Here is a 27,665-nt window from a genome sequence, read left to right on the forward strand (position 1 = left end):
ATCATCGTGAAATAACAGATAAGATAAACGAGTATACGTTTATGCATTATCATTATTTTCCTATCAGTATTTACAATTATATATATAATATATATATTAAATGAAATTTTCGTTTTAACAAATAAAATATATGTTTTCAATATAATACAATTTTGGTGTAAACACAGGAAGGAAATCACAAAGGGAAAATAAATAACGGAAGAAAAAAAGAAACGCATGAAAATCATAAAAAATGCAAAATGCTTATATTTCTCATAAAACGAAATTAATGTTACTTTTTTTTATTGTTGTCTTTCTAAAATGCAATGATATAATAATAGAAGCTTTTAACTTCTCGAGGAGTGTAGAAAAATTAAATTACGTACTAAATTATAAAAACTCAAATATATATAATATAGATCAAAATATAAATAAAAGTTTTTTAAAAAAACGCCAATTTAAAAGAAATTCTACAGTAGGTTTTAATAATGATGTAAAGATAAGCGATGGTGACGTACAATCAGATGATACACCCGTCGAAAAATATAATTTCAAAGCTGAGGTTAATAAAGTTATGGACATAATTGTTAATTCTTTATATACAGATAAAGATGTATTTTTAAGAGAATTAATATCTAATGCCTCAGATGCATGTGATAAAAAAAGGATTATATTAGAAAATGAAAAAAGAGCAATGGAAGCCCAAAATATTGTAAATGATCCTACATCATCAGAACTGGCTAGTGAACAAAAAACAACAGAAGAAGGAAAGGAAGGAGATACACCTGCTGATAACATAAAAAAACTAATAATAAAAATAAAACCTGATAAAGAAAAAAAAACCTTAACAATTACTGATAACGGAATTGGTATGGATAAAAATGAACTAATAAATAATTTAGGAACAATAGCTCAATCAGGTACTGCAAAGTTCTTAAAACAAATAGAAGAAGGAAAAGCTGATAGTAATTTAATTGGACAATTCGGTGTTGGTTTTTATTCTTCATTTCTTGTTTCTAATAAAGTCGAAGTTTTTACAAAAAAAGAAGATCGAATATTTAGGTGGTTTTCGGATTTGAATGGTAGTTTTAATGTAAGTGAAATTAAAAAATACGAACAAGAATATGAAGATATAAAAACAAGTGGTACTAAAATTGTTTTACACTTAAAAGAAGAATGTGATGAATATTTAGAAGATTATAAATTAAAAGAGTTAATAAAAAAATATTCAGAATTTATTAAATTTCCAATAGAAATATGGTCAGAAAAAATTGATTATGAAAGAGTTCCAGATGATTCTGTATCTTTAAAAGATGGTGATAAAATGAAAATGAAAACGATTACAAAAAGGTACCATGAATGGGAAAAAATAAATGTCCAATTACCAATATGGAAGCAAGATGAAAAACAATTAACAGAAAATGATTATTATAGTTTTTATAAAAATACATTTAAAGCTTATGATGATCCATTAGCATATGTTCATTTTAATGTAGAAGGACAAATTTCATTTAATTCAATTTTATATATACCTGGTTCTTTACCTTGGGAATTAAGTAAAAATATGTTTGATGAAGAATCTCGAGGAATTAGATTATATGTTAAACGAGTTTTTATAAATGATAAATTTTCAGAATCAATACCAAGATGGTTAACCTTTTTAAGAGGTATTGTTGATAGTGAAAATTTGCCATTAAATGTTGGTAGAGAAATTTTGCAAAAATCAAAAATGCTATCAATTATTAACAAAAGAATTGTTTTAAAAAGTATTAATATGATGAGAGGATTAAAAGAAACTGGAGGGGAAAAATGGAATAAATTTCTCAATACATTTGGAAAATATCTTAAAATTGGAGTTGTAGAAGATAAAGAAAACCAAGAAGAAATTGCATCTTTAGTTGAATTCTATTCAATAAATAGTGGTGATAAAAAAATTGACCTTGATACATACATAGAAAAAATGAAATCAGATCAAAAATGTATCTATTATATTTCAGGAGAAAATAAAAAAACAGCACAAAATTCACCATCTTTAGAAAAACTAAAAGCCTTAAACTATGATGTACTGTTTTCGCTAGAACCAATAGATGAATTCTGTTTATCATCTTTATCTGTTAATAAATATAAAGGCTACGATGTTTTAGATGTTAATAAAGCTGATTTAAAATTAAAAACTGAAAATGATCAAAACAAGTCGGATAATATAAATAAATTAAAAATCAAATATGAAATATTATGTAGATGGTTACATAATAAATTCTCTCACAAAATACATGAAGTTCGAATTTCAGATCGATTAATAGATTCACCTTCTTTATTGGTTCAAGGAGAAATGGGAATATCTCCTTCTATGCAAAAATATATGAAGCAACAAGCTACTGCTCAAGGAATGTCAGAAAATGAAATGTTTGGTGGACAATCAATGAATCAACCAGTATTAGAAATTAATCCTAATCACTACATAATTAAACAACTAAATCATTTAATACAAATAGATAAAATGAATCCAAAAAATGACGAAATAGCAGAACAAATTTTTGATGTTGCATCTATGCAAGGTGGATATACAATAGATGATACAGGCCGTTTTGCAAAACGTGTTATAGGAATGATGGAGAGAAATGCTCAGGCATATTTAAAGGATGTTCAAGATGATATCGATATTACTCCGTCAAACAATTCTGAAGATACCACTTTAGATAATACCACACCAAATGATAAAAGTCAATTAAATTCTGAACAAAGTGATATTAATCAAAATGATTCGATAAGTAATAATACATTACAGGAATCTAACGAAAACAATTCTGAAAATTATATAAGTGGTAATCCTCAAGAAGCAGGTAGCGAAGTTTCTGACGATAAACAGTTTGATGATTCGAATGCAAATGAGTAATCCATAAATGTGGACCACAAAGACATGAAGAAATAAACGATATAATAAACGAACGACCAAATTCATAAAAGGAATAAATTAAAAACTAAACCCCCATTAATAAAATATATATTATTTCAAAATAAAAAAAATATATCAAGCCATTTAAATTAATTATTAAATATTTTTAAAACGCATATATATATAGCAAACATCATTTACCATTAACACCCAATATTTTAATTAAATGTTAATTTTTCCCTATAATTATTCTTTGTATTGGCTTATTATATTTGTCTAATGATCAAAAATGCATTTTTTTATTTATTATTATATTGAATTATTATTATTCATACTTTGTAATTTTATTACATTTTTTAAAATATGAAAAAAAAGTATTATAATATATTTTTTTCTAATGTTTAAAATTTATCTGTCTATATCTTATTATTGTTTTAATTGAACTAATTTAATTCTTACTTTTTTCATTATTGCGTCTTTTTTTAAGTTTTAAATAATTTTTAAAATATCCTAATAAGCATTAATCATAATTGCATAAATTTGCAAGCATATTTTTAAATTTAAGAATTACCTTTTCTTTTCAAAAATAAATCATAAATATTTATTACTTTCATTTAATAGATGCATTTATTATGCTATTATAAGTCATTGACCATTATTGGTTTATATTTGTCTTTTCCAATATATATTGATAATAAAATTAGATGCTCCGAAAAAAGCAAACACAATATATACATATATATATCATACGATCAAAAATGCAAAAGTTTATTGACAAAATTAAGTTGCAAAATTTACAGGAGCAAAACCCTAAGAACCAAATATTAATATCCAAGAAAATATGCTTTAACAATATATTGTAATGAATTATAGTAATTATTTATTTTTTTTAATGTGATGTAAATAGAAGAAATATATGAATGTATATTTTCTCGTTTCTGCGTACTAATATACATAGAATTTTCATCATGTATTTCAACTATTTAGGGGGAAAAAAAAAATAGAAGAAGAGAAATTGGAAAACAATAAATTATTAAAAGATGTGGAATCATACTATAATTATACCTTAAAAAGAAAAGCATTTTTTGTAGTTTTAAATGAATATTATAGAAAGCAAAGCATATTTTTACTCTTAAAATTTAATGAAATGCAAAGGAAAAGGGAACGAGTCTTTAGATTATTATTGTAAATCAAATAAATATGCATAAATATATGATATGGTCCTATTATATCAATTTTAATTTTAATACATTTTTTGTTGTTTCCTAGTGAATCAATCCGTTTTATTTACAAAATTTATTACATTTTTTAAATATATATATGTGTAACTAATTTGTACTACATATACACACATACACATATATTTTAAATGTCTTATAAAATCAGAACGAATAAGTACAACCGTAAAATAACGAAATGTGTTATTAGTTCAATAAGCATATTCAATGGCGTAAGCCAAAGAATGAACTTAAAATTCAGCATTTTCAAAATTATTAAAAATAAATTTTTTAATACAAAGAAAGTGTGCCTAAAAGTATGTTCCAGAAAAATTTTCAATTTATCTACATGTGTACAGTATAGTTTATTATAGAATCTTCATTATGAAAATATACATATATATTTTTTTCTATTCTTTTTCATTTTTTAAGATAATGAAAAGAAAAATTCATAGAATTAAAATGAAGATATTTTATGGGTGGGCTAATTTAACTAAAAAAATAATAAGCAATAAATTTGAAGAGGCATATACCTATTATATACTGAGAAAAAAGAAAAGGATATTTTTTTTATGGAAAAGATTAATAAATGATGAAAAGCTTTTTAAAAACATAGATAGTATTTTTCTTGCTTTAGAGACAATTGCATCTTCGTGGATAAAAAACTGAAAATAAGTCTATATATATTATATCTCATATACATATTTTGCCTTATTCCCTTTGTTTTTTTCGTTGTTTTTCTTTTCTTTATTTCTCTTTTTTTTTATTGTCCAGTTAAATAATACATCCATGCAACTTCATCCTCTGATTTAATCACAAGTTTTCCTAAAAGATCAAAAACAAAAATATAAAAAAAAAGTAAAAATTATGTCTATTAAATATTTTCTAATCCTTATTAATTTCATTGTTGTATATATTATATATATATAGCTATTTTATAAAACATTCTTTATATATTTATATTAACCAGATATAGCATTTGTTGCAGTGCATTTTATTGGTATTTGCACTGTTTTTCGTCCCTCTATTTTTATTTTCTCAAAAGAAACTATAAATTGCTCATCCGCCTATATAAAAAGGAAAGAGAAATAAATTATAGTATAATCATTATATATAATATTCCAAAAAAACTATTTTAGCTATTATTGTTATTCAATGTGTTAAAAACTATATTATCACCTTTAAAAAGAATTCTTTCATTTGAAAAAATGGATTTGTAAAAGAAATGAAAGTTGTTTTTTGTGATGAGCAAAAGATTGGTCCTCGGGGTTTTGGAAATCCAGTTTTTCCTATTAATAAACTCTGATAAAAGGAAAATTATTTATTTAAAAATGTATGAAGATTCATACAAGTATGATTATATACATATTAAGAAGTATAAATAAAGATATTAAATTTTTCTTCATTGTCTCTTTATAACTATTTTATTTATAAAATTGTCTTTGTTGGATTAACCTTGTAAACGATTCCTTCTTTAGATATGAGCTTCAAAATAGATTTGTTTGTTTTAATATCAGGGGGGTTATATATAATGTTTAAATTAATTTTATCAAATAAAACGTTAGAATCCGGATTTTTTAAAAATGTATCAGTGTCAATAGATTTCATGCTTATTGTTTTTTCTGTGCATTGAAATATATCTTTCGAACTTTTATTTTTTTCATCATAATCTTCTATAATTACATCATAATTAATTTTTCGGTTGCACACATTTTTAAATGATATTTCATTTATTTGAGTAGAACCCAGATCAGTGTTAAAATAAAATGTTTCCTCAAAATCATTTATATTTATGTTTAAAATAAACTTAAAATTATATTTCCCAATTAATTTATTATTAAAAGAAATTATTACATTTCTAGACGATTCATTTTTAACTATACAAAAGTATAAATTTATACTGTTGTTTTTTTTTTTTTCAAGAATTATAGATTTATCAAAAAAAACATACTTATAATCAATCAGTGCATCTACTTTTATATTTTCGTCTAAAGGGTTATAAATAAAAACTGTTTCTTTTAATATTTCCTTTTTATTCGAATTTATTATTTTTGTAGAAATATAATCCGATTTTACTATTTCAAAATGTAATAATATTTTATACACATCTTCATATTTATCATTTGAAAAAACAAGCATTATATAATACATGCCTTCTTTTAATGAGATCAATTTAAATGGTAAGATTTTTTCTTCGTTGGTGTTTAAATAAAGTGTATTTTGTATCTGAAAAAATAAAAAACAAATATGTAATTAAAATTTTATTTATATATGTTTTTAATATATTTTTTACTAATTGGACAACTATATTATGTAATATATTGGGGTTATCAACATTTCGAAAATAACCAAACTATTTTAACTTTTTTCATTCTCATTTTGACGTTGAGAATATTATCATGCCTATTATTCTCGTATTTATATACTATACTAAGAATCTCTATTATTCTAGCTTACATAGAAAAATAACATGTCGTTATTTGCTGGACTCAAGTTTTGATCACATCCATGATAAGAAATTATCAATTTTTGGTTTTCATTTATCCAATTTTTTATTTTTATAGATGCATTATTTAAAGTTTTAGAATTTAATTTATAAGTAACTTTTTCGTCATAAGAGGTATTATCTGAATACCCCAATAAAGTATAATTTCTTATAACATCTTTAGGATAATAAATGATCAATTTGGATATATGATGTATTTTTTTTGAATATTTTAAATATTTTACACATAAAGTATTATGATAATTATTAGTATGTTTGTTTTTTTTTTGAACAAATAATGGATGGTACATTATTTGAAGTGATCCACTATCATTAGCTTTTATTGAGTCTTTCAATGGAATTACAGAAAAGAAATTATGTTCATTCGATACAAAATTATATCTAATTTTAAAGTTAGATTCAGTTTCATTATATATATCTATTGTTTTACATATTTTTCTTCTTATATCTGTTAAAAATGTAATAATAGTTTCATTTTTTAGTGAAAACATATTAATATTTTTTTCTATATTACAATCTTCTACATTATCCTTATAATCATCAACATTTTCATTTGTTCTTGTTTCTTTAATTTTAAATATGTCTAAATTTTTGGTTTTCTTATCATTTGGGATATTAGTTAATTCTGCTTTTGTTGTTAACCTATTCATATACATACTCTTATTTTGTATCATATTAGAATATGAATTAATAAATACATTTAAAAATAATTTACTATTAATTTCATTAAATTTAGGGAATAACTCAATAAATATTTCATTAATATATAAATCTTTATCTACTAAATCCATGTCTATAAACATGTATATTCTTATTAAGTTGAAAGAAAAAATTATTCCTTTTTTAGGATATAGAAATAAATACTTGTTGTACTTTTCAGGGCAGTTTACTAAAAATTGCGCATTCATATCTCCTATATTATGTAATTCAATTTTTCGACTTTTTATATTATTTTTATTTTTATGATATTTAAATAATTTTTCCTTAATTTCATCAAGTTGGTTATTATCTACATTTGCCTCTGTTCGAAATATTTTATCTGAATTTCTAGCATCGCTTTCATCTGCTTCTATTGGATCGTCGAAATTGTCTTCTATTTTATTAAAAGTTAACATGCATTCCTTTAAAATCACTTTATAACACACACTATTTAATTTAATGTTTGTTAAACTGTAAGGTATGGTCTTATCTTTATAACTTATATTTAAATATAAAGGTATACACGTGTTTATATACTTTTCAGGACAGAATCTTATTTCAAATGTTCTTTTTTCTCTCTTTTTTAAACTATGGAAAACATTATTATCAAAATTAGTAAAAGACAGATAATTTCTTTTTAAATATTTGTAATTTAATATATTAAAAGATATATCTTCTAAATTCTTATTACAAAGAGTAAATTTATTAATACATTCTTTATCCACTTGAACATCTTTAAAATTTATTTCATTTGAATTATTACATGAAAATGGTAGTTTAAAATTACTAGCTGTCCCTGTAAAAGATATGTAAATAGTTTTTATTACATCACTAACTATTTTAAATGGAATTTTATAATTATATGTCTTTTCTTCGTTGGGTGAGAATAAAATCAAAATTGTTATTTTACTTTTCTTTTTTAAATGTATTCTTTTATTTACGCTTAGTATTTTTAAATAACATTCATTCAATTCGTATTCAATATAGCAATCTTCGTCACTGTTATTGCTAATAATTAATTTTGCCTTTGACGAATTTATATCTTCTTCTTCCTCGGATAATACATTTATATCATTATATATAAATTCATTTTCATCATCTATATTTTTAATATCTTCCATTGCATTATTAAATATCTCATTTTTTTTTTCTTTTTTTATATCGTTAAAATTGCATATTCTATCTGCTTTTTCTAAGGTATCATTCTTATTACTATGCTCCTTTTGCGTATCTTTTGTTTTTTTTGTTTTTTTTTCGTCTTTGTGATGTTTATCCATCTTTGGGGATTTCGTTGTATTTTCAAATGATTTAGTTTCTTCGCATTCTTTTGATTCGTTTTTATCTGTCTCTTCAATGTATTTATTATCTGTTTTTTCTTTTTTTTTATCTATTATATGTTTTTTGGGGGGCTTCTGTTTTTTGGGGATCACCTTTTTAAATTCATTATTAGTTTGGTGGCTTTCATGTCCATTCCCCTTCAGAGTGTTTGCGTCTTTTGCTTTTTCTTTCTTTAATTTTTTCTTATTATTTTTATATGTAGATATTATGTAAGACATAGAACTATTAGAAGACGAATAATTTTCATTACAAAAATTTTCTTTCGGCATAATTCCATTCATATTTTTTTTATTTTTACACACATTTGGAAATAAAATAACATTACCAAAATCATAATTGTGGAATGAGAAATTAATTAATAAGTTGGTTGAAACAGCGCATATTTTAAAATTTAATAAATAATAATCTCCTATATTAAGAATTAAATAATTTTCATATGTTTCAGCAAATCTAGGTTTATATTCAACAGATAAAATAAAAGGCGATGAATTTTTTTTAATATAATTACTATTATAATTTATAGAAACATAATCATCTTTTTTTTGTATATGATATTTATAAACTATATCAAAATCACCCAAATTTTCTATAATTATATTTGATACTCTTTTTTTTCCAACTAATATTTCTTTAAAGTCTAATGTGCTGTATACAATAATTTTATCATCTGTCGTATTTTTCATTTGTTTTGTTTTTTTTCTTTCCACATTTGATATAAGATCATCCAAATTTAGCTGAATTTGTTCATTATCAAAAGTGTTTATATAACAGTTAATATTTATCTTGCTAACTTGCATTTTAAAATTCAATTTTATTGGTTCTTCTTTTGCATTCACTTTACACAATAAATTAAAATTATAAAATTGTTCTAAATGTGGTTTAAATAATAATTTTATTTTTTTATATTTACCTTTTCCTAAATATTTATCTTTTATTTCTTTCTTAAATTTTTCTCTATACCTATCATCCACATTTTTCAAATAGTAATCAACAAGGAAATTAACGTCTTTATTCTGGTCATTATTATCCATACTATTTTCAATATCATAATCTGAGAAATACATAGATGATTCACTATTATATTCGGAATGTCTATCTATATATTCCATATTTTCTAAACCGCATTTATTAGAAATTTCTGGCATATCCTGTTTATGTAAAACTAGTCTATTTTCAATATCATCATCATTGTTATTAATGTATCTTTTTTTTTCTTTATTTAGTGTATTATAATTAAAATCAGAAGATACTATTGACATTTCTGATGATGTGAACGAAGAATAAGTATCACTATTGTCATCATTGATGTTACTATTTTCTCCTCTTAAATAATTCATTTTTACTTTTAGTTTTTTTTTGTCTTGTTTTGTTTCTATCTCATTATTCTTTACATTATAATAAGAAAAAAAATTTTCATTATAATTATTTTCACGCGAACTATTTGATATATCATTTGAATTATAAGAAGATGTCGAAATGTCCTCTTTCAGTTCATCCTTGTTATTATATTCATCAAAACCCAAATTATTGTTGTATTTATTTATATGCTTAAATAGGCATTTATTTTTTCTATAACACGATTTTATAACTCCTTTAAATGGAATAATTTTAATTGTTTCCTTTTTGTTGTTAAATGAATTATATGAATTTTTATCAAATTCAAAATTTATGTCCATTAAATCGAAGTTAATAATATAAAAAATGAAACAATATAGTTTTCCAACTATTAAATTATTTATATGCATAGAAGAAGTATTAAAGAATACCAATGGTTCAATTATTTTCATCTCAAATCCGATTTGTTTTATTATTTTATCATTTAGATAAAAATTATAATCCCCTTTATAATTATTCGAATTAAATATACTGAACAAAAATTTTATTGGACAAACATTATCTTCTTTTATTATTCCCCTAGAATTAAAGCATTCTATATTATTACTATTTCTACTATTTGTCTTATATCCATCAATCATATATTTCTTTGTGTATAAATATTCATCACCATTTTTATCACCATGTTCATCTCTTTCATTACACTTTTCAAAAAAGTATTCATAACTTTTATTTGATAAGTTTAATACGTATAGAAAACGATGAGTTTTATTTAAAATTCCTCGATTTATTATTAGAAGTTTATTATTTTGTTCTTTTTGATGGGAAAATGAATTCATTTTATTCAAATTTTCATTAGATATAAAATCAGTTAATAGAAGTACATCGCTTTCAACATAATTATCAAATGAAACATTAATTGGTATTTTTATTTCATTATAATATTTTATTTTTATATGAAGGAAAGCATCAATTTTTTTCTTATAAATATAATGAAAGAAATAAATATATATACTTTTTTTACACTTTCCGTTAATCGATATAAACTTTTTAATGATTTTATTTTTGTTTTTAATTGGCTCTATTGCCCTAATCTTTCCTATTGTTGCATCATCCCCCAAATCAGTTGCATTAAAATCATACCTCGTTAAATAAAATTCATGGATAGGCTTATTCTCATTTTCATTTTCAATACAATTTGTAGCATTAAAATTTTCATCACAATCTAAAGATTTTTGTTTTTCCAAAATCTTCAAGTCTTTTTTTATATTAATAGTTTCCTTATTATCTAAAGTTAAAGAATCAACATAATTTGTTTCATTTTCTTTATTCCCATTTAATGAACAAAATTCATTGTCCTTTTTCTTCTTTAATAACGAAATAATATCTTTTTCTTTAAAAGAAGTAAATGAATAAACATTCGTTATATCATCTGATTCGTCTAAAGGTATAATATTTAACTCTGCAAATAATTTTACATTTGATAAATTTTCTAATACCAATTCATTTTGAGAATAATTAAAGTATGTTATATTTTTAAAAAATAATTTTTTTTTGTTATAAGACACTTTTATTTCTTCAGATACTAAACTTATATATAAAGAATCATCAAATGTTTCAGCGCCTTCTTTTATTTTTGAATGTTTTTTTGTTTTAATATTAAATGGGGTCAAGGAAAATTTGCAAGATATTTCCTTTTTTACTAAGTTAACAGCTTCCTTTATGTCAATATGTAAATAAAATATAAAAGAGCTATTGGCTGGTATTAAACCATTTGAAGGCTCAATTTTAAGGAAGTTTTTCATTTTTTTATCTAACTCGATATTAAAATATAAAGAATAATCATTTTCATTTATATAAAATATTTTAAATACATTGTTATATTTTATTGGTATTAAATCAAAATTTATATAATTTTTAAAAATATATATATTATCATTCTTATACACATTTTTCATTCCATTTTTCAATTTTTCTAAGTTCCAATAATTTTTGGATTCTATAATATTTCCCAAGAATTTTAAATTATAAAATTCGTAATTATTATGTAGTACATTAATGCTTATGCTTCCTAATATTCCTTTTTCACCTAGACACCCTATTAAACAATTTTCCCTTGTACTCTTATGATTATATGTTTCTTTCACATTTTTTTCTTTCTCATTGTTTTCTTCAGATCTTTCATGTTTTACTCCATTTAAATTATCATTTGCTTCTATTGATTTCATCTTTTTATTTTCTATTTCATTTTTAATTTTTTTTTTATCAATTTTAATTTTAAAATATGCCACATCATTTTCCTTTAATACATAGTTACGATTTCCTATGTAATAGAGATATCCTATATTAACCATTTGTTTTTTTATTTTTTTATTTTTATATATTATATCAGTTTTCACATTATTATAATCAAAATTAGTAACATTATTTTTGTTCATTACTAATATATTATCCGTAATATTATTAAAAAGACAATAATTATTTGAGATATTATATATGTCTTTTTTGTTAGGTATACACATATCATTGTAAATCGTTTCTCTATATTCTAAATTTGATTCTTTAGATCTTTCTTTTGTCAATTTTTTATCATTTGTTTCAACTTTTTTTTTATTTTCTATTCTTATATCACTATTTTCGCTGTTAATTTTTACATTGTCATCAATTTGATTAAAATTATTTCCATCTTTCAATTGTTCTGTTTGATTTTGTTCCCTATTATCATCATTATTTCCTTCATCACGAATCATGCATTTATTAGATTCTAAACTGTTCTCTTGTTTATTATATAATATTTCTTTTCCCTTTTTTATCTTTGACCCATTTTTCGATTTTCCCTTATTATCTATACATTCTAATGAAGTGTTTAGACTTGTAAAAAAAACTTTAACAAACGCTGGATATTTATAAGAATTCTTCAACTTTATTTTAAACGAAATTATACTATTTATGTGAATATTTCCTAAGTCAATAATTTTATCATCACGTTGTTGTTTCAATAAGCTGATTGGCATTATCAAATTAATAGAGGGTAAAAAAAATTCTACATTAATATAAAAACTAAAACATAAACTATTTTCAGAATTGACAAGGTATATATTTACTATATATTTTTTGCATGCTATTTGATTTGAATAAAAACATATATCTACGTATTTGTGTTGATAACGAGTTAAAACTGTGTTAGTTTGGAAAGTGGATATTTTATTTTGCTCAATAGTAGATAAATCTAGAACATTGCTATTATTATGACTACTTTCTATAAATTGTGTAAATTTCCATTTTGATTTTACAATATTGCTGTCTTCTATTCTTAGGTAATGTTGAATAGGTTGTTTACCATTCCCAGATGATGAATTTTTTCTCTTTTCCATTTGATTTTTCTGTATATCTTTTTTTCCATCATTTCCTTTATTGTTACTATCATTAGTACCATCATTTGAACGATCGATTTCCTTTAGTTCAATCTTAGTATAAGCATTTACATTTGATATATTTGATATTTTTATTCTTTCATTAATGGGCTCGTTGACGTAAGAATATTTATAATACAAAGTATTTTCATCAATATTGTAGTAACTATTTTTACTTAAAAATTGTCCTAAAAAATGATTGCAATTTTCTATGTTTTTTAAAACTAATACTTCTTCAAAAATGTTTTTAATATCACACGATATACTTGGTTTAACAGATGATGCCAATATTTGTATTATTCCGTTATATTTATCTTGCTTCCCATTATGTTTTTGGTGATTAACATTTTTTACCGTTTTTTTCACATCAAGCAAAACATTATCAACCTCAACAAAATATATATATTTATAATAATTTTCTTCAGAAGAATTAAAAAGTACAGTTACAGTTTGCTCTTCTTTTGATTTGACTATGCCACTTATAGGAGAAATAGTAAAGGGACTTACGTCGACTTTATTTTGTCTATTTTCTTTCTTTTGTTCTTCAAAATAATTTTGTTTTACTATTTTATCATTTTCTTTATTTTTTATTTTAAATTTTATTAATTTTATATCATATTTAAAATCAAAATACCCATCATTAATTATTTTAAAAATTTTTTTTTCTTCTTTTTTAATTTCCACAACATCATAATTAATCACAGATGGAATTATTCTAAAATAATTATAATCAAAGTTTACACTAATCAAATATTTATAAGATTGATGTAGATAATTATTTTCTATGTCATATATATGAATAACTAGTGGAACATTTTCAAATTTAATTTTTTTAGATGATTTTAATTTTAACTTTATAATTTTTGTTTCATTCGAATTTATGGTATCACTTATTTTATCAATATATGCAAAATTTAGGAAATTATTTTCGTTTATTTCCACAAAAAAGGAAATCTTAACTTTACCTGTATTTTTTATTTTAAATAAGCAGGTCTTTGCTTCATTTACCTTAACATATTTCAAGTTGATATCACTTGCCTTTATTACATCTTCTGTTTCCTTGTTATTTAATTGAGAATGCTTACTTTTTAAAAAACTTATATTATTAGAAATACTTGCCTTTTTATATCTTTCAATCATACGCGGACCATACTCATCGTCACTACATTTTTGAGACTCTCCTAGGATATCCGCTTGGTTGTCTTTTTTATTCTCAACAATTTCATAACTTATTTGACTAAAAGATTTACAAATTTCTGCTTCAATTTTTAAAGGAAGAGAATATACCATATTATTATTTTTTTTTCGCTTTTTATCTATTTTTTTTTCTTTTTCAACATAATTAATTTTAATATCTTTTTTTATAACATTAGCACTGCTCGTATTAATTGTTGCTGTTAGAATTGCTTTTTCATTTGGTGATAATTTTCCTTTCATGGGATTAATATGTAGAAATAAATCATCACCTTTTAAATCATTTGGATCTATAAACCACGATATATCACAATAGCTATTATTTTTTATGTATGTTGTTTTTTTTTGAATAGATTTCAAAAGTATTTTATGGAAATTTAAATAGTTTTGCTCAATTTTCAAGTTGCATTTTATTCCTTCTCCTTTTAAAACCAAAGAAAATACATCATACAGATAATTATCATTTTGTTTGTTATACATGCTTATATAATTTTTAATCTCATTATCATTAGTACTTAACAAAGAACCATGTTTTGTCTTATCCTTCAGCATATCACTTTTATCATTTTTTAAAATTATTTCTTTTTCTTTTACATTATTTCTATTTATTTTACCACTTAAAGAATATATAGATAATAACAATTTTTCCTCAAAACAGCAATAGGTCTTTGGCAAAAATAGTATTATAACTTTTTTGTATTTCTTTGATGGAATGGAAAATCGCCTTGGATATACATAAAAATCATTGTGTACAAGAAAATTTTCAATGTTATTACTATCACTACAATTGATATTTATGTAGTTAATTTCGTTCTTATCATTTTCACCTGCACATTTCATATTTTCAAAAGATAATTCAACAAAACAATCAAAATGAGAAGAATTAAATAAGTTCATAACCTGGAAATGCTTAAACAAATGCTTATAAATATCTATATTACTAGAATGATTCTTCAATTGATCAAACCTTTTTTCATTATTGTTTATTGAAGAAATAGTAACGTTTTCCTTTTTATTCTTTCTTAAATTAAATTTAGATAAATGTATACCTTCGAATTTTCTTAAAAATTCGTTCAAATATTCTTTATTTTCATCACGTAGCTCCAAATCAATGATGTCATTAAATGCTGACAATTTTTTTCCGATTAAAACTTTGTCAAAATTGTACAACTTTTTAGATATTATAAAGCAGTTATTTTTCATATTATTTATAGAAACATTGTTACCAAATATAAAATATGGATTAGAATATATTTTTGGTTTATCAATTATAATATGAATATTTAAAAAGATATAATTTCCCAATATATCTATTAAGCATATTTTCTTCTTTATGTTTACTATTTTACATGTATTAATTTTTACATACATTTCTGTACAGTTATTTTTTTCTAACATTATATTAGTAATATTTTTATACCTTATTTCATCCTTTTGATCATAAGATGTGTCTATCTGTAAAAATTCAATTACACTTTGTCCTTTATCATTTTTTATATTATCAATTAATTCAATTGAATTATGGAGATTACTCAAATTATAAAAAATATAATCATATTCATCTTTTATTTCATATTTATTTTTCTCTAATGTTTCATCATAGCTTTCTTCTATAAAACCATCTTCATTAGAATTTTGTATTATTATTTTATTGTTTTTTTTTTCTGCACATTTTATTTCGATTTTGCTCTTTTTATTTATCATGTTTTTTTCAGTACCAACACTTTTTACGCTATTTATTTTGTTTTTTTGTTCATTCTCTTCATTATGTTTTATTTTTTCACCTTTGTTTATAGATTCACCTTTTTCAACATTATTATAATCTACTTTTCCTGTGGTTGCTTCTTTTTTACTTTTTCCTTTAATATCATATTTTACTTCGTTCAGCACTGATCGGGAAATATACCCTTGATCTTCTTTAAAATTTTTCTTTTTCTTTTCATTTAATTTTTCTTCCCCGTCTTTATCAATATAAAGCTCCATTTCGTATTTTTCTAATTTTTTTTTGGATTGAATAAAGTTTCGTAGATTAAAAGTATCATAAATTTGAGGTTCACTGATATCAAAAAAATATGCAGATGTTTTTACATCATTATATTGAATAAAATTGGAAATCTCTTTAAGAATACTTTTTTTTCTAAAATTTATTTCGTCATTTATAAAAAAAAATGTGAAATTCATTTGAACAAACTTCTGACGCATACACTTTATTAGTTCGTTATTTGTATTAATTATAGTCCTGGTATTTTCCTCTTTTCCCCCATTATTTTGGTTATCATTTTTATACATCTTATTGAAATTAATATCTAATGGATCTTTAACTTTTACCATTTGTTCATCAATTATCTTTTCGTTCATATTTTTTTCATTCACTTTTATTTCATTACATAGTAGACTAGTATTAGATGAAATTTTATCTGAAGTTTTCAAATTTATTTCATCTTTACATAATTCTTCGATAAAATTCTCACTAATTTTTATCTTGACTTGTTTTAGAAACTTGTTTTTTCCTTCTTTTTTATTTATTTCTTTATCAATACTGTTGTCATTATTATCTTTATTTGTTAACTCCATGAAGTTATCCTCTTCACCATTTCCAGATGAATCTGGTAAAAGGTTATTATCTTTTTTTGAATATTCTTTTATTAAATTCAAAAGTATAATTTTTAATTCTTTATAAAATGATAAACAATCCATGTAACGTCCGTTTTTTATATAATTATTAATTTTACTAACCTTTTTATTGTATTTAATAATTTGATTGTCAATGTCCTCATTTCGTTTAACACATAGTACAGCTAAATAATTCAGTATTTGTTTAGGCATTTTATCTTTTTTTTCTTTTTGACAAATTAATAGGGATTTATATAACTTTTCAACAATAAGACACTGAATGTTTTCCACTTCTAAACATTCAGCATCATCTACATATGTATTATAAGTTATTTCATCATTTTCTTCAAAGTTTTTTTGTTCATTTTTTTTAAAACATTTTTGTAATTTGTATGAACTTAGTTCCGCAGTTGGTGATAATCTGTCTTTTTCTACTTCTGTATGATATAATTTTTCACTATGATCCTTTAATAATATATTTTTTTGTACCTTCGAATTACGTATTTTTTTTTTCTCATTACTATTAAGATTTGATAGAATACTTGTTTCACCGCTAATATTTACATCTATATATAATATTTTTATTATTTTTTCTAATGTTTCTTTTTCTTTTAATTTTTGCTCAATTTTTATTTGGTACTTTTTTAATAAATTTTCATAAAAAAATTTTATTTTTCCTTCATCGTTTAGATTATTTATTTTATCACCAATTTCATTATTTTCTTTCTTTTTCTCTTTTTCTTTATGATTTGTTTCATCTTCCCTTTTTTTCAATTCTGTAGTACTTTTTAAATTATTTTCATTTTTTTCTATTTCCTTATAATTTGGCATATTAGAAAAAAAAACTTCATAACTCTCTAATGGGTTCAAATAAATTATGTGAATATTTCCATCAAATGTTTTTAAAAATACTTTAAAAAACATGTCTAAATTTATATAATTATTTTTTTTAAAAAAAAAGACAACATCGTCAATATAAAATGGAGAAAGTAACATTTTTTTTAAAATGTTTTCAAATAAATCTAGTGAGATACTCTTTTTTTTAGTATTATTTTCATTTTTTTTTTGTTTTTTCAAATCAGAACCAGTTATTTTTAAAAATGATTTTAAATCGTTAATAAACATTTCGTCATGTAAAAGTGAAAATTGATAAAAGTAATTCAAATATTCTAATTTGTATTTTAAATTATACTTATTGAAAAACGTTTTTTCTCCATTATTATTCATCGGTTCATTTTGTTCTTTCGTAATATTCATATATTTGTTGTTATTATTTTTTCCCTTATTGCTGATTAAAGATGTATGCTTATTATCTATTTTTGATTTTACAGCACTTATGTTTAATTTCCTTTTTAAGGTATTTTTACCAATATTTATTAACTTTTTATTTGTTTTCTTATCATTTATCTTTGCATTTTCGAAATCTGGATTTATTTTTTCATTTTCTATATTATCTACATTTCCAATGTCATTTATTTTGGTAATACAACTATTTATTGTTTTATTTGCACCATTTTCTTCATCATTAGTTTTTTCTAAAACATTTAACTCTTCACTAATATAATATTTTATTATATTATTTTCCTTCAAAATAGAACTTTTCCTCTCTCCTTTAATTTTTCGATTATCATTAACAAATTGGTCAAGTACTTTTATACGATTTTTTATAACGGGATTATTGCAATTTTGTTCATAAATCACATATTTAATAAAGCAATTTTTTACGTCTGTAGGATAATTATATTTCTCATATATTTCATTACACCATTTAATTATTTTATTAATTGTCAAAATTTTATTATCATATTTGTTTTTTTCACCTTTTTCATTTTTCATTTTAGAATAATTCAAATTATCCATGTTAAGTAAATGTTTTCCAAATTTTGTGTGATTAATATATTTAGGACAAATAACTAAATAATTATTCTTTATTATTACTTTTTTCTTTTTGCTTTTTATTATTTTTAAATACTCTTCAAAATAATTATATTTAATTTGATTTTTTATAATTATTTTTTCTAATATCATAATTTTATTTTCTAATATTTTAACACTCTTTTCTTCATCTTCTGTATCTATAATTAATTCATTTAAGCCGTATTTTTTTCCAGAAAATAAATTTACTAAAATATCTATATCTTTTGTTTCGTTAAGACGTCCCTTCTTTTCTGTTTTTTTTTTATTCGCCTTTTTAGAGCTTTTTTCCTTTGTCTTTTTATCTTTTTTAATTTTCTCCAATTCTCCAACATTTTGGTTATCTATGGTTAACTCATTTTGGGATACTCTTTTTTGTTTTTCCTCATTTTTCTCAGTATCATATACAACTTCTTTTTTATTGCTGATTTTTAACTTTTCATTTTTATCTTCTTCAATTCCACAATTTCGAGGATCTTCTGTTATCCCATTTATTTCGATCTTACTACTTTTTTTTATTTTATCAATTTTTTCCCTATATATCTCTATTAAATAGTATATCAAATTTGTGTAAAACAATTCCTTGTCGTCATTTTTTTCTATATATATATGATTGTGGATAACTAAAATGTCATATATAAAACTTTCTAAGTATTTATAATAGTTATCGAGCTTATATATGTGTAAATTTTTAGAATAGTTATTCAAGTTTTTTATTTTTATATTTTCATAAATATATCCACTATTAAATAAAAGTGGTTTAATTGTTATTTCATGGGGATTTACTACAATATTATCATTTATACTATTTAAATATATGTCTAACGTTTTTACAATATTTGAATGATAAATAAAAATTTCAACACATACTTTTGCATTTTTATACACCTTTGACGGTTCAAAGAATATTCTAAGATCTAAAAACGAATTATTTTTAATTATTCCTTTAGTCGGTGATATAAATATTTGTGTCTTTTTTTTTAAATGACAATATTCTAACTTTTTATTATAAAATGTTATATTTTTTATTTTAAATTTTATATTAACATTTTTTGTATTTATTAATCTGTTTATTTTACATACACATCTTTTTACTTCAATTTCTTCAAACCTTATTTGATTATAATACAACAATATGTCAGGAACTACATAATCAAATTTTACATTAACAGTATAATAATTGTTGTCATTTAAATATATATACACTTTTTCAATAAAACTTTTTTCTTCTAAGGAATTCTTTTTAATTTTAATTTTAAAATGAGCAGAATCATTTTTATTAATTTCACTAGGATAATTTACTAATATTATATCATTATGTTCGCATTCTTTCAAATTGTAATTTAAATCTATTTTATCATTGCTTATATTTTTTATATTAATAACACATTCCTTCTCTTCGTTAATTATTAATTTACCTACATCTAAATAATATTCCTTTAATTCTACATTACTTTCAAGAATAATTCGTTTTAAATATTTTAAAATACTTTCATTGTTTAGATAACTGTGACAATATAGCTTTTCGTAATTTACTAAGAAAATTGGTAGAGCAAAAAAAAAGGGAATAATGACGCAATAATGTGTGAATATATTTACATCTACATATATGTAAAAATACATATCCACAAACATATGCACTTATATATGCCTTTAATAGTTTCAAAGAATATCACGTTGGATTCTTACCTAATTCTTTCATCTTTGAAAAAGTATCAAGAATATAATTATCATTTTTTTGGGAACAAATAAACGATTTTAACAAGTCCAAAAATATGCTATCAACAGTATTTTTTGAACAATATTTTTTTAAAATGGTTATAATTTCATATCGATTTTTTGAAACGTTAGACAAACTTAATTGATTTTCATCAGAATTATTAACTTTATCATTTGTTTGAATATTTTTTGAACCCGTTTTATCATTCTGGGAGTCATGTTTTATTCTATGAGTTTCTTTCTCTCCATGAAGATTCGAATTATCTTCTTCTATATAGTTTGGTTCCATATTTCCTATGTTTGCATTTTGAATTTCTTCATTCTCATTGATGCGGGAATAATATATGTCTAGAATTTCTTGGATATGTTTTTTATGGGACAAAAAAATATTAAGATACAATTTTTTTAGCTTGTTAATTAGCAACTTTTTCTGCTTCTCATAATAACAAATTGGACCCTCAAATAAAACCGAATTATTATTCATTAATTTTTTTATTTTTTTTAAATAATCATCCTTTTTATTATCATCATAAGTTACTTCGTATTCCTTATTGTCTTCTAATAAATTTTCGCTACATATTTTACCATATTCTGTTTTATTTGATATTCCATCAAATTTGTCATGAACATTTAAATCTAATATACTATAGAAAATATGTGAATTTAACTTTATATTAATTTCTTCAAAGTTACAAATTTTTATTAATATGTTTTCAGTTATATTTGATGGAATACCAGCTGTAAAATAAAAAATAATATCTTTACTATTATGGGGCTCAATAAAAAAATTGTTTACATTCGTATATAGCAAGGAAGGGAATTTTATACTATATATTATTTCTACATATAATTTTATTTTCCCAGTATTATGTATTGTTATAATATCTTCAGTTATGGCCTTGTAATGGGAATTGAAATTCAATTCTTTCTTATTTATAGTATATTTAATATCAGAATATCCTGCTATCAGTTTCAAACTATACACTGGACCATTTTTAACACTACATAACATATTAACATTGTAATAATTGTCATTTATACTATTATATGTTATTGTTATTAGTTTTTTTTCGAATGGTAATAAATATCCTCTGCTTGGATTTACCATAAAAGCGTTACTAAACCCCTCATAAAGATTGTTCTCTTCAAAAAACCATTTAAAATAGACTTTAAAATTACACACATTTTTTATTTCTACTGTTTCTTGTGCAAATAAATTTTTTAAAATATATTGAAAATCTATAAAATTTTTATTCATAATTATATTAGGATATATTGTTTCACCGAATAATTCATATTTTTGTCTTTTTCCATTTTCAAAAAAATTAACTATCAAATGTTCTTCATAAACATTATTTATTTTAGTATTCATAATATCAATATCAAAATATATGGGGATTTTTTTCTTCTCTTTACTTTTCAGTTCAATAACATCAGATTCTACATAAAATGGCACTTTTGTAGATAATACAAACTTTACAATCGCATTCTGCTGATTTTTTATTTCAACTTCTTGCATCAATTTGTTTAAATCTTTCATATATACAATTTTTCCATTATTGTTTTTCATCTCGTTCTCATCATTTTCACATTTATCCATCTCATCCAAATCGTCTAATATTTTGGATTTGCATTCATTTTCCTCTTTTACTGTACTAGTTTTTCTCTTTTCAAATTTTTTTTGTTCATCAAAGTCAAAGACAAATTTTTCAATTTCACTAATTTCTACCACTGGATCGACAAACTTAGCTAATATTTTTATTTTTTTTAAATTATTTGATGATTTTTTTTTATTTACAAAATCCTCGTATATATATAAAGTGTCTTCACATTTTTCTTCTCTATTATTATATCCGCTTATAATACATACAATTTCACTACATCCTTTTATTGTTAAATTTCTGGGAGAAATGTCAAATATTTCAGTATTTTCAGATTTTTTTGCTCTGTTTTTTTCTGATTCAAAAGCAAGACATATACTTCTTTCATTCATTCCTTTATTAAATATAATGAGTTCACGGTAATTCTTTTTATTTGTGTGAACTTCGTCGAAAATTATGCATTTTTCACTTATTAGTATCGGCGACCCTATACCCTTTGACAGTTTTTAAAATAAATTGGGAACAAATTAATAAAATAATTAAATAGAAAAAACATGTGCATATTCATTAAAGATATTATAAATTTATGATGAAATGGATAAATCTAGAAAACACAATAGACAAAATGGACTATACTAAGGACACCCAATTATGATCTATAATAAATTTATAACTTACTTGGGCTTTCAGAGGTATCATAATGTTTTCCTTTCTGTGGACATTCACATTTAATACATCATTATATTGTAATGTTTCTAAACATTTTGCATACACATTAACAAAAAATGATTCATTAGATTCAATAAAAAAATTATTTTCTGAATAACTGAAAATAGATGATTCATTTGACAAATTAATAAATGTTCTAATAGGGCTTTCATTTTTTATTTCAATCGTTTTTTCTTTTATATCTAGACAAGCACATTTTTTAAAATCAATTATATTAGGAATAATTTTTATAGTAGGACAAGTGCTAAGAGCTTTTATATTTAAAAATAAAAAGTCATCATAACCAGATATTTTTATTTTAATAACTATAAGTATATATCCTATAATTTTGCTTTCTATATTTATATCAATCAATTTAAATTTATTTCTTTCTATGATTCCTTTTTTTGGTGAAACATCTATATTACAAATTTCATTTATTTTATCATCAATGAACAATTCATACATAGCATCTACATTTTCTGATTTATTAATAATTTTAACTTCTTCTTTATAATTTTTATCTATAATCATGGATTCAATGTTTATAAGAGATGGTTCACATATAATTTTTGCCTTTTCACAAATTGCATAAAATGAAATAACTTTTTTATATTTTTGAATTTCATATAAAAATAATTTGATATTACAATTATATGTTTTTATATGTTTTGGACAAAATTTTATTAAAATCTGTTTCTTCTCAAAACTTTTTAAAATACTATCTGCATCTATAATTTTTATTTCATTTTTAAATTCTTCTGGTATATTTAATGAATAATGTAATGATAATTCTGAATTGTTAATAATATTAAATGTCTTTGTATACTCAAAACTGTGTGATATTGTATTAAAATTTATTATTTCTTCGTCAAATGATATATCTGGAAGTATGCATTCGCTTGATATATATAGATCATTTTTAACATTTGTGTATTTTTTGTGAATTATAAATTTTTTTTTATTAGAACCACTTATTTTTGGCATATATATAATTTTTAATAAATACTTAGACTTCTTAGGTATGTCAAATTCATTTAACTGAATTAGAAATTCATTATAATAATCATCTTCTTTTTCAATTTTTATAGGAGCACTATATTCACTGTCATTAATTAATTCAAAAAATATTTCTTTATATGTGTTTATAAGAATTTTATTAACGTTTTGTATGTTATTTGGAATAATAATATTAGGTGTTACACTTTTTAAATATACGCTTATTTTCTCTCTTTTTTTATACCCTTTTATATATAAATAAATGTCTATTTTATAAAATGATGCAAAATACGGAGAAAATGATATATTTATTGTTGTATTTGTATCATTATATAGCTTTCCATATTTAGGATAAATATTTAAAAACTCTTTTAACTTTCTTTTATTGTTATATGAACATAAACTATTATCAGATTGTTCATAATAACAAGGCATATCTTTTTTAAAACAAAATTCGCTATTTTCGTCACTCTTATATTTTGTTTCGTCCGTTTCTCCATTTTCTTCATTTTCACACGATGCAATAGTATCCACATTTCCGTCACTACTTGACATTCTTTCAATTTCCATGTTATTATACTCATCTTTATATTTGCTCGTGTTGCTACTATAATCACTATTATAATTGTCGTATTCTTCATTTTCTTCTTTTATATAAAGCCCTTTTTCTATAATATTTTCATCTATCAAATCCTTATCACTAATAAAGGTCTTATCTATAATTATATCTTTTTCTTCAAAGTTAACTTGGGTTATATCCTCAGATAAGGTGCTCTATAAATATATAATTCATATCAAGTATACAATTAGAAGGGGAAAATAATTAAAATAATATTATTAGCTATTCATTTTAATAAATATACATATATATTTCTATGATAATGATCATATTTATAATAATTCTCATTGATACGTTAATATTTACTACTTGTATTCATTTATTTTAGTTCAGCATATCATATAAAATATATGAAATCCATAGACATACACACACACATGTATGCATTCAATGATGGTTAAGCTGTTATGCATTTTTACTAATTTTTACTAATTTTTACGTACATATCTATATTCATAGACCCTATAATTTATTATTTTCCAATTTAGCAAAAAGAAAGAAAGATTTTTGATAAAAATGTTGATTTCCTTTGTCTCATTTATGTAAATATCATCAGAGATAATTTCTTTATTATTTATGGCGACATTAGCTATAATTCCTTTGCCCTGGATTTTTGTATATGTCCTTACTCCCTGATAGAAAAAAGTATTAACGCTTCATTTTATCCCCATATGAAAGCACCAAAAGTGTATATATATATATTATAAACTTACATTTTCGTAGCTAAATATCATGTAGTCTTCATAAATTTTATTTTCAACTGGAAGGAATACAATCTTAATCTAAAAGAAAACGTGAAATGAGAAAAAATTGTATAAAAAAAGTGTAAATTTGTTTTGACTAAATATATTTTTACAGAAAATACTGGTTCATGCATATTTTTAAGTACAATTTGAAGGAATATATCTATGGTTTTAGATCAATATTATGCTTGAATTTGCATTTTAAACTTCAATTTTGCATAGACTTATAACTAATTACATCTATATTTGTAGCTACATTTTAAACAAATATTTTTTTATATACTGACGTCTTCTATTTCTCCACTCTTAAGCTCGTGTATACACGAATTGACATAAAAAGGGGGCTTTACTGTAGCTTCAAATTTATTATCATACTTTCCTATATTTTTTATTGTTATTATCTTTTCTCCTTTCATGTATATTGGTGTATCATTTATTATTATTTCATCTTGCACATCCAAAATAATTTCATCATTCACACACCTTATGGGTAATATCAATAGTTTATTCTGGTAAAAAAAGCAAATATATAATTAAAAAAATACATTTTAATAACATATTTTTTACTCATTTTATATAACAATGTAAGAATTTCGTTATTAGATACAAATTAGTAAAATATAACCCACCAAAGCAACTGTGTTTCTTATACACTCTAGTATGCATACAAAACAAGACATATAAAAATGCATCATACCTCTGAATATATTCTGAGGTTATAACTATAATTATCACATGATTTAGGATAAAACACTATCTGAATTTAAAGAATAAAATTATAATTGAATGAAATATCATTAAATCTATATTATCACATCAAAATGCTTTGTTTCTGTGTTATTTTTGTAGTAATATAAATTTATAGGCATAATAAATTTCTCTTTAAATATTACAACCCAAAATAAAAAACAATGTATAAATTTTGATATGAATGTTTTTTTATCTTCCTCAAAAAAGCACTTGTGGGACATTTCTTAATTTTCTAACCTTAAAGGTAAATAGCATACCAGGTGCAACCTATATAAATTTAGCAAATAGTAAGAAATAGTAAGAAATGACAAGACATAGTAAGAAATAGTAAGAAAACAAATATGAATTGTACACGTCTTATCAATATACTTGAGTCTATGTTATGCAAATGCGGTATTATATTTCTACCTTTTTTTTTATGTCTGAAACATAAAATACTTTAAAGGCGTCATTATTTTCCAATTCAAACCGTATACTTTTCGCATTCCCATCAATGTTTCTAAAAAATAATTTTTCAGTAAATTTTTGATATTAGTATTTGTCATAAATAGAACAGGCTAAGCTATTATTATCATTACTATTATTATTATTATTATTATTATAAAATTGCACAAAATATTCGTTAATTATAAAGGGGTGCGCAAAAAAAATAAATAAGCATATGCAGATTGATGTCCTTATGCCACAATTATAAATATTCTCTATATATTTTTTCGATAATCATAAAAGGAATAAATTACTTTAACGATACTATGCTTTCATATTTGTTGAAAGGGGAATAAGATGTAAAGGAAACAATATTCGGTATAACTTCAAAGTAGGAGCATGTAATATTGTCCTTTATATTATTTTTTTTTATTATACTATCATTTTTATTCTTAATAAAATCTTCTAATGTTTTTCTTCGGTTTTGGATGAATTCACTAGGCTTTATAAAATAAAAATCATCATCACCATCATCATCAAAATTTAAATTATTATTATGCTCATACTTTTCCACATTACTATTATTTTCTGATAATATATTGAAATTATTCATTTCAGAAACATTAATATTCAAAAGTGTTTAGAAAAAAAACAGCACAAAATAATAGTAATAAATTGGAAAAATATAATGCATGTTTATTATTATTATTATTATTTAATTTAGATGTATCCCATTTTATTTTAATATAAGACAATTTCTTTGGGGAAAAAAGGTATTCTATATGCATGTCTATACTTAAATATATATAATAAAGATATTTTTTATTTTCATTTTTTAATTACGTATGTTATACAAAAATAAACAATATACATTTAATAAGTAGAAAAATAAAAGAGAAAATAGTAAAAAGGGAGATAGGAAAAATTATAATTTTTTCTACAATGTAATAATTATAGAAATGCTTATATTTTTTTTCGGTTTTTATAATAGACTTA

The 27,665-nt window shown here is 22.2% G+C and overlaps 3 protein-coding genes across 3 annotated transcripts; 2 read left to right on the forward strand and 1 right to left on the reverse strand.

Annotated features, from left to right (window-relative positions):
• Positions 1-232: 232 nt before the first annotated feature.
• PY17X_1311600 (heat shock protein 90, putative) lies at positions 233-2,875 on the forward strand (the record flags this gene model as incomplete). The annotated part of the gene is made up of 1 exon (XM_724650.2): positions 233-2,875. The coding sequence occupies one exon, from the start codon at positions 233-235 to the stop codon at positions 2,873-2,875; it is 2,643 nt and encodes an 880-aa protein (XP_729743.2).
• A 758-nt stretch (positions 2,876-3,633) lies between these two features.
• On the forward strand, positions 3,634-4,761 carry PY17X_1311700 (conserved Plasmodium protein, unknown function; the record flags this gene model as incomplete). The annotated part of the gene is made up of 4 exons (XM_022957023.1): positions 3,634-3,734; positions 3,863-4,060; positions 4,262-4,409; positions 4,525-4,761. 4 exons carry the CDS (start codon positions 3,634-3,636, stop codon positions 4,759-4,761), a joined length of 684 nt encoding a protein of 227 aa, XP_022813509.1.
• A 94-nt stretch (positions 4,762-4,855) lies between these two features.
• Positions 4,856-27,282, reverse strand: PY17X_1311800 (conserved Plasmodium protein, unknown function; the record flags this gene model as incomplete). Its single annotated transcript, XM_022957024.1, has 14 exons — positions 4,856-4,917; positions 5,060-5,159; positions 5,272-5,394; positions 5,548-6,318; positions 6,550-20,639; positions 20,794-22,918; positions 23,103-24,905; positions 25,194-25,382; positions 25,464-25,532; positions 25,781-26,002; positions 26,191-26,250; positions 26,481-26,510; positions 26,652-26,742; positions 26,984-27,282. 14 exons carry the CDS (start codon positions 27,280-27,282, stop codon positions 4,856-4,858), a joined length of 20,034 nt encoding a protein of 6,677 aa, XP_022813510.1.
• Between the last annotated feature and the right edge of the window lie 383 nt (positions 27,283-27,665).

This window comes from Plasmodium yoelii (assembly GCF_900002385.2).
Source record: "Plasmodium yoelii strain 17X genome assembly, chromosome: 13".
NCBI lineage: Eukaryota > Apicomplexa > Aconoidasida > Haemosporida > Plasmodiidae > Plasmodium > Plasmodium yoelii.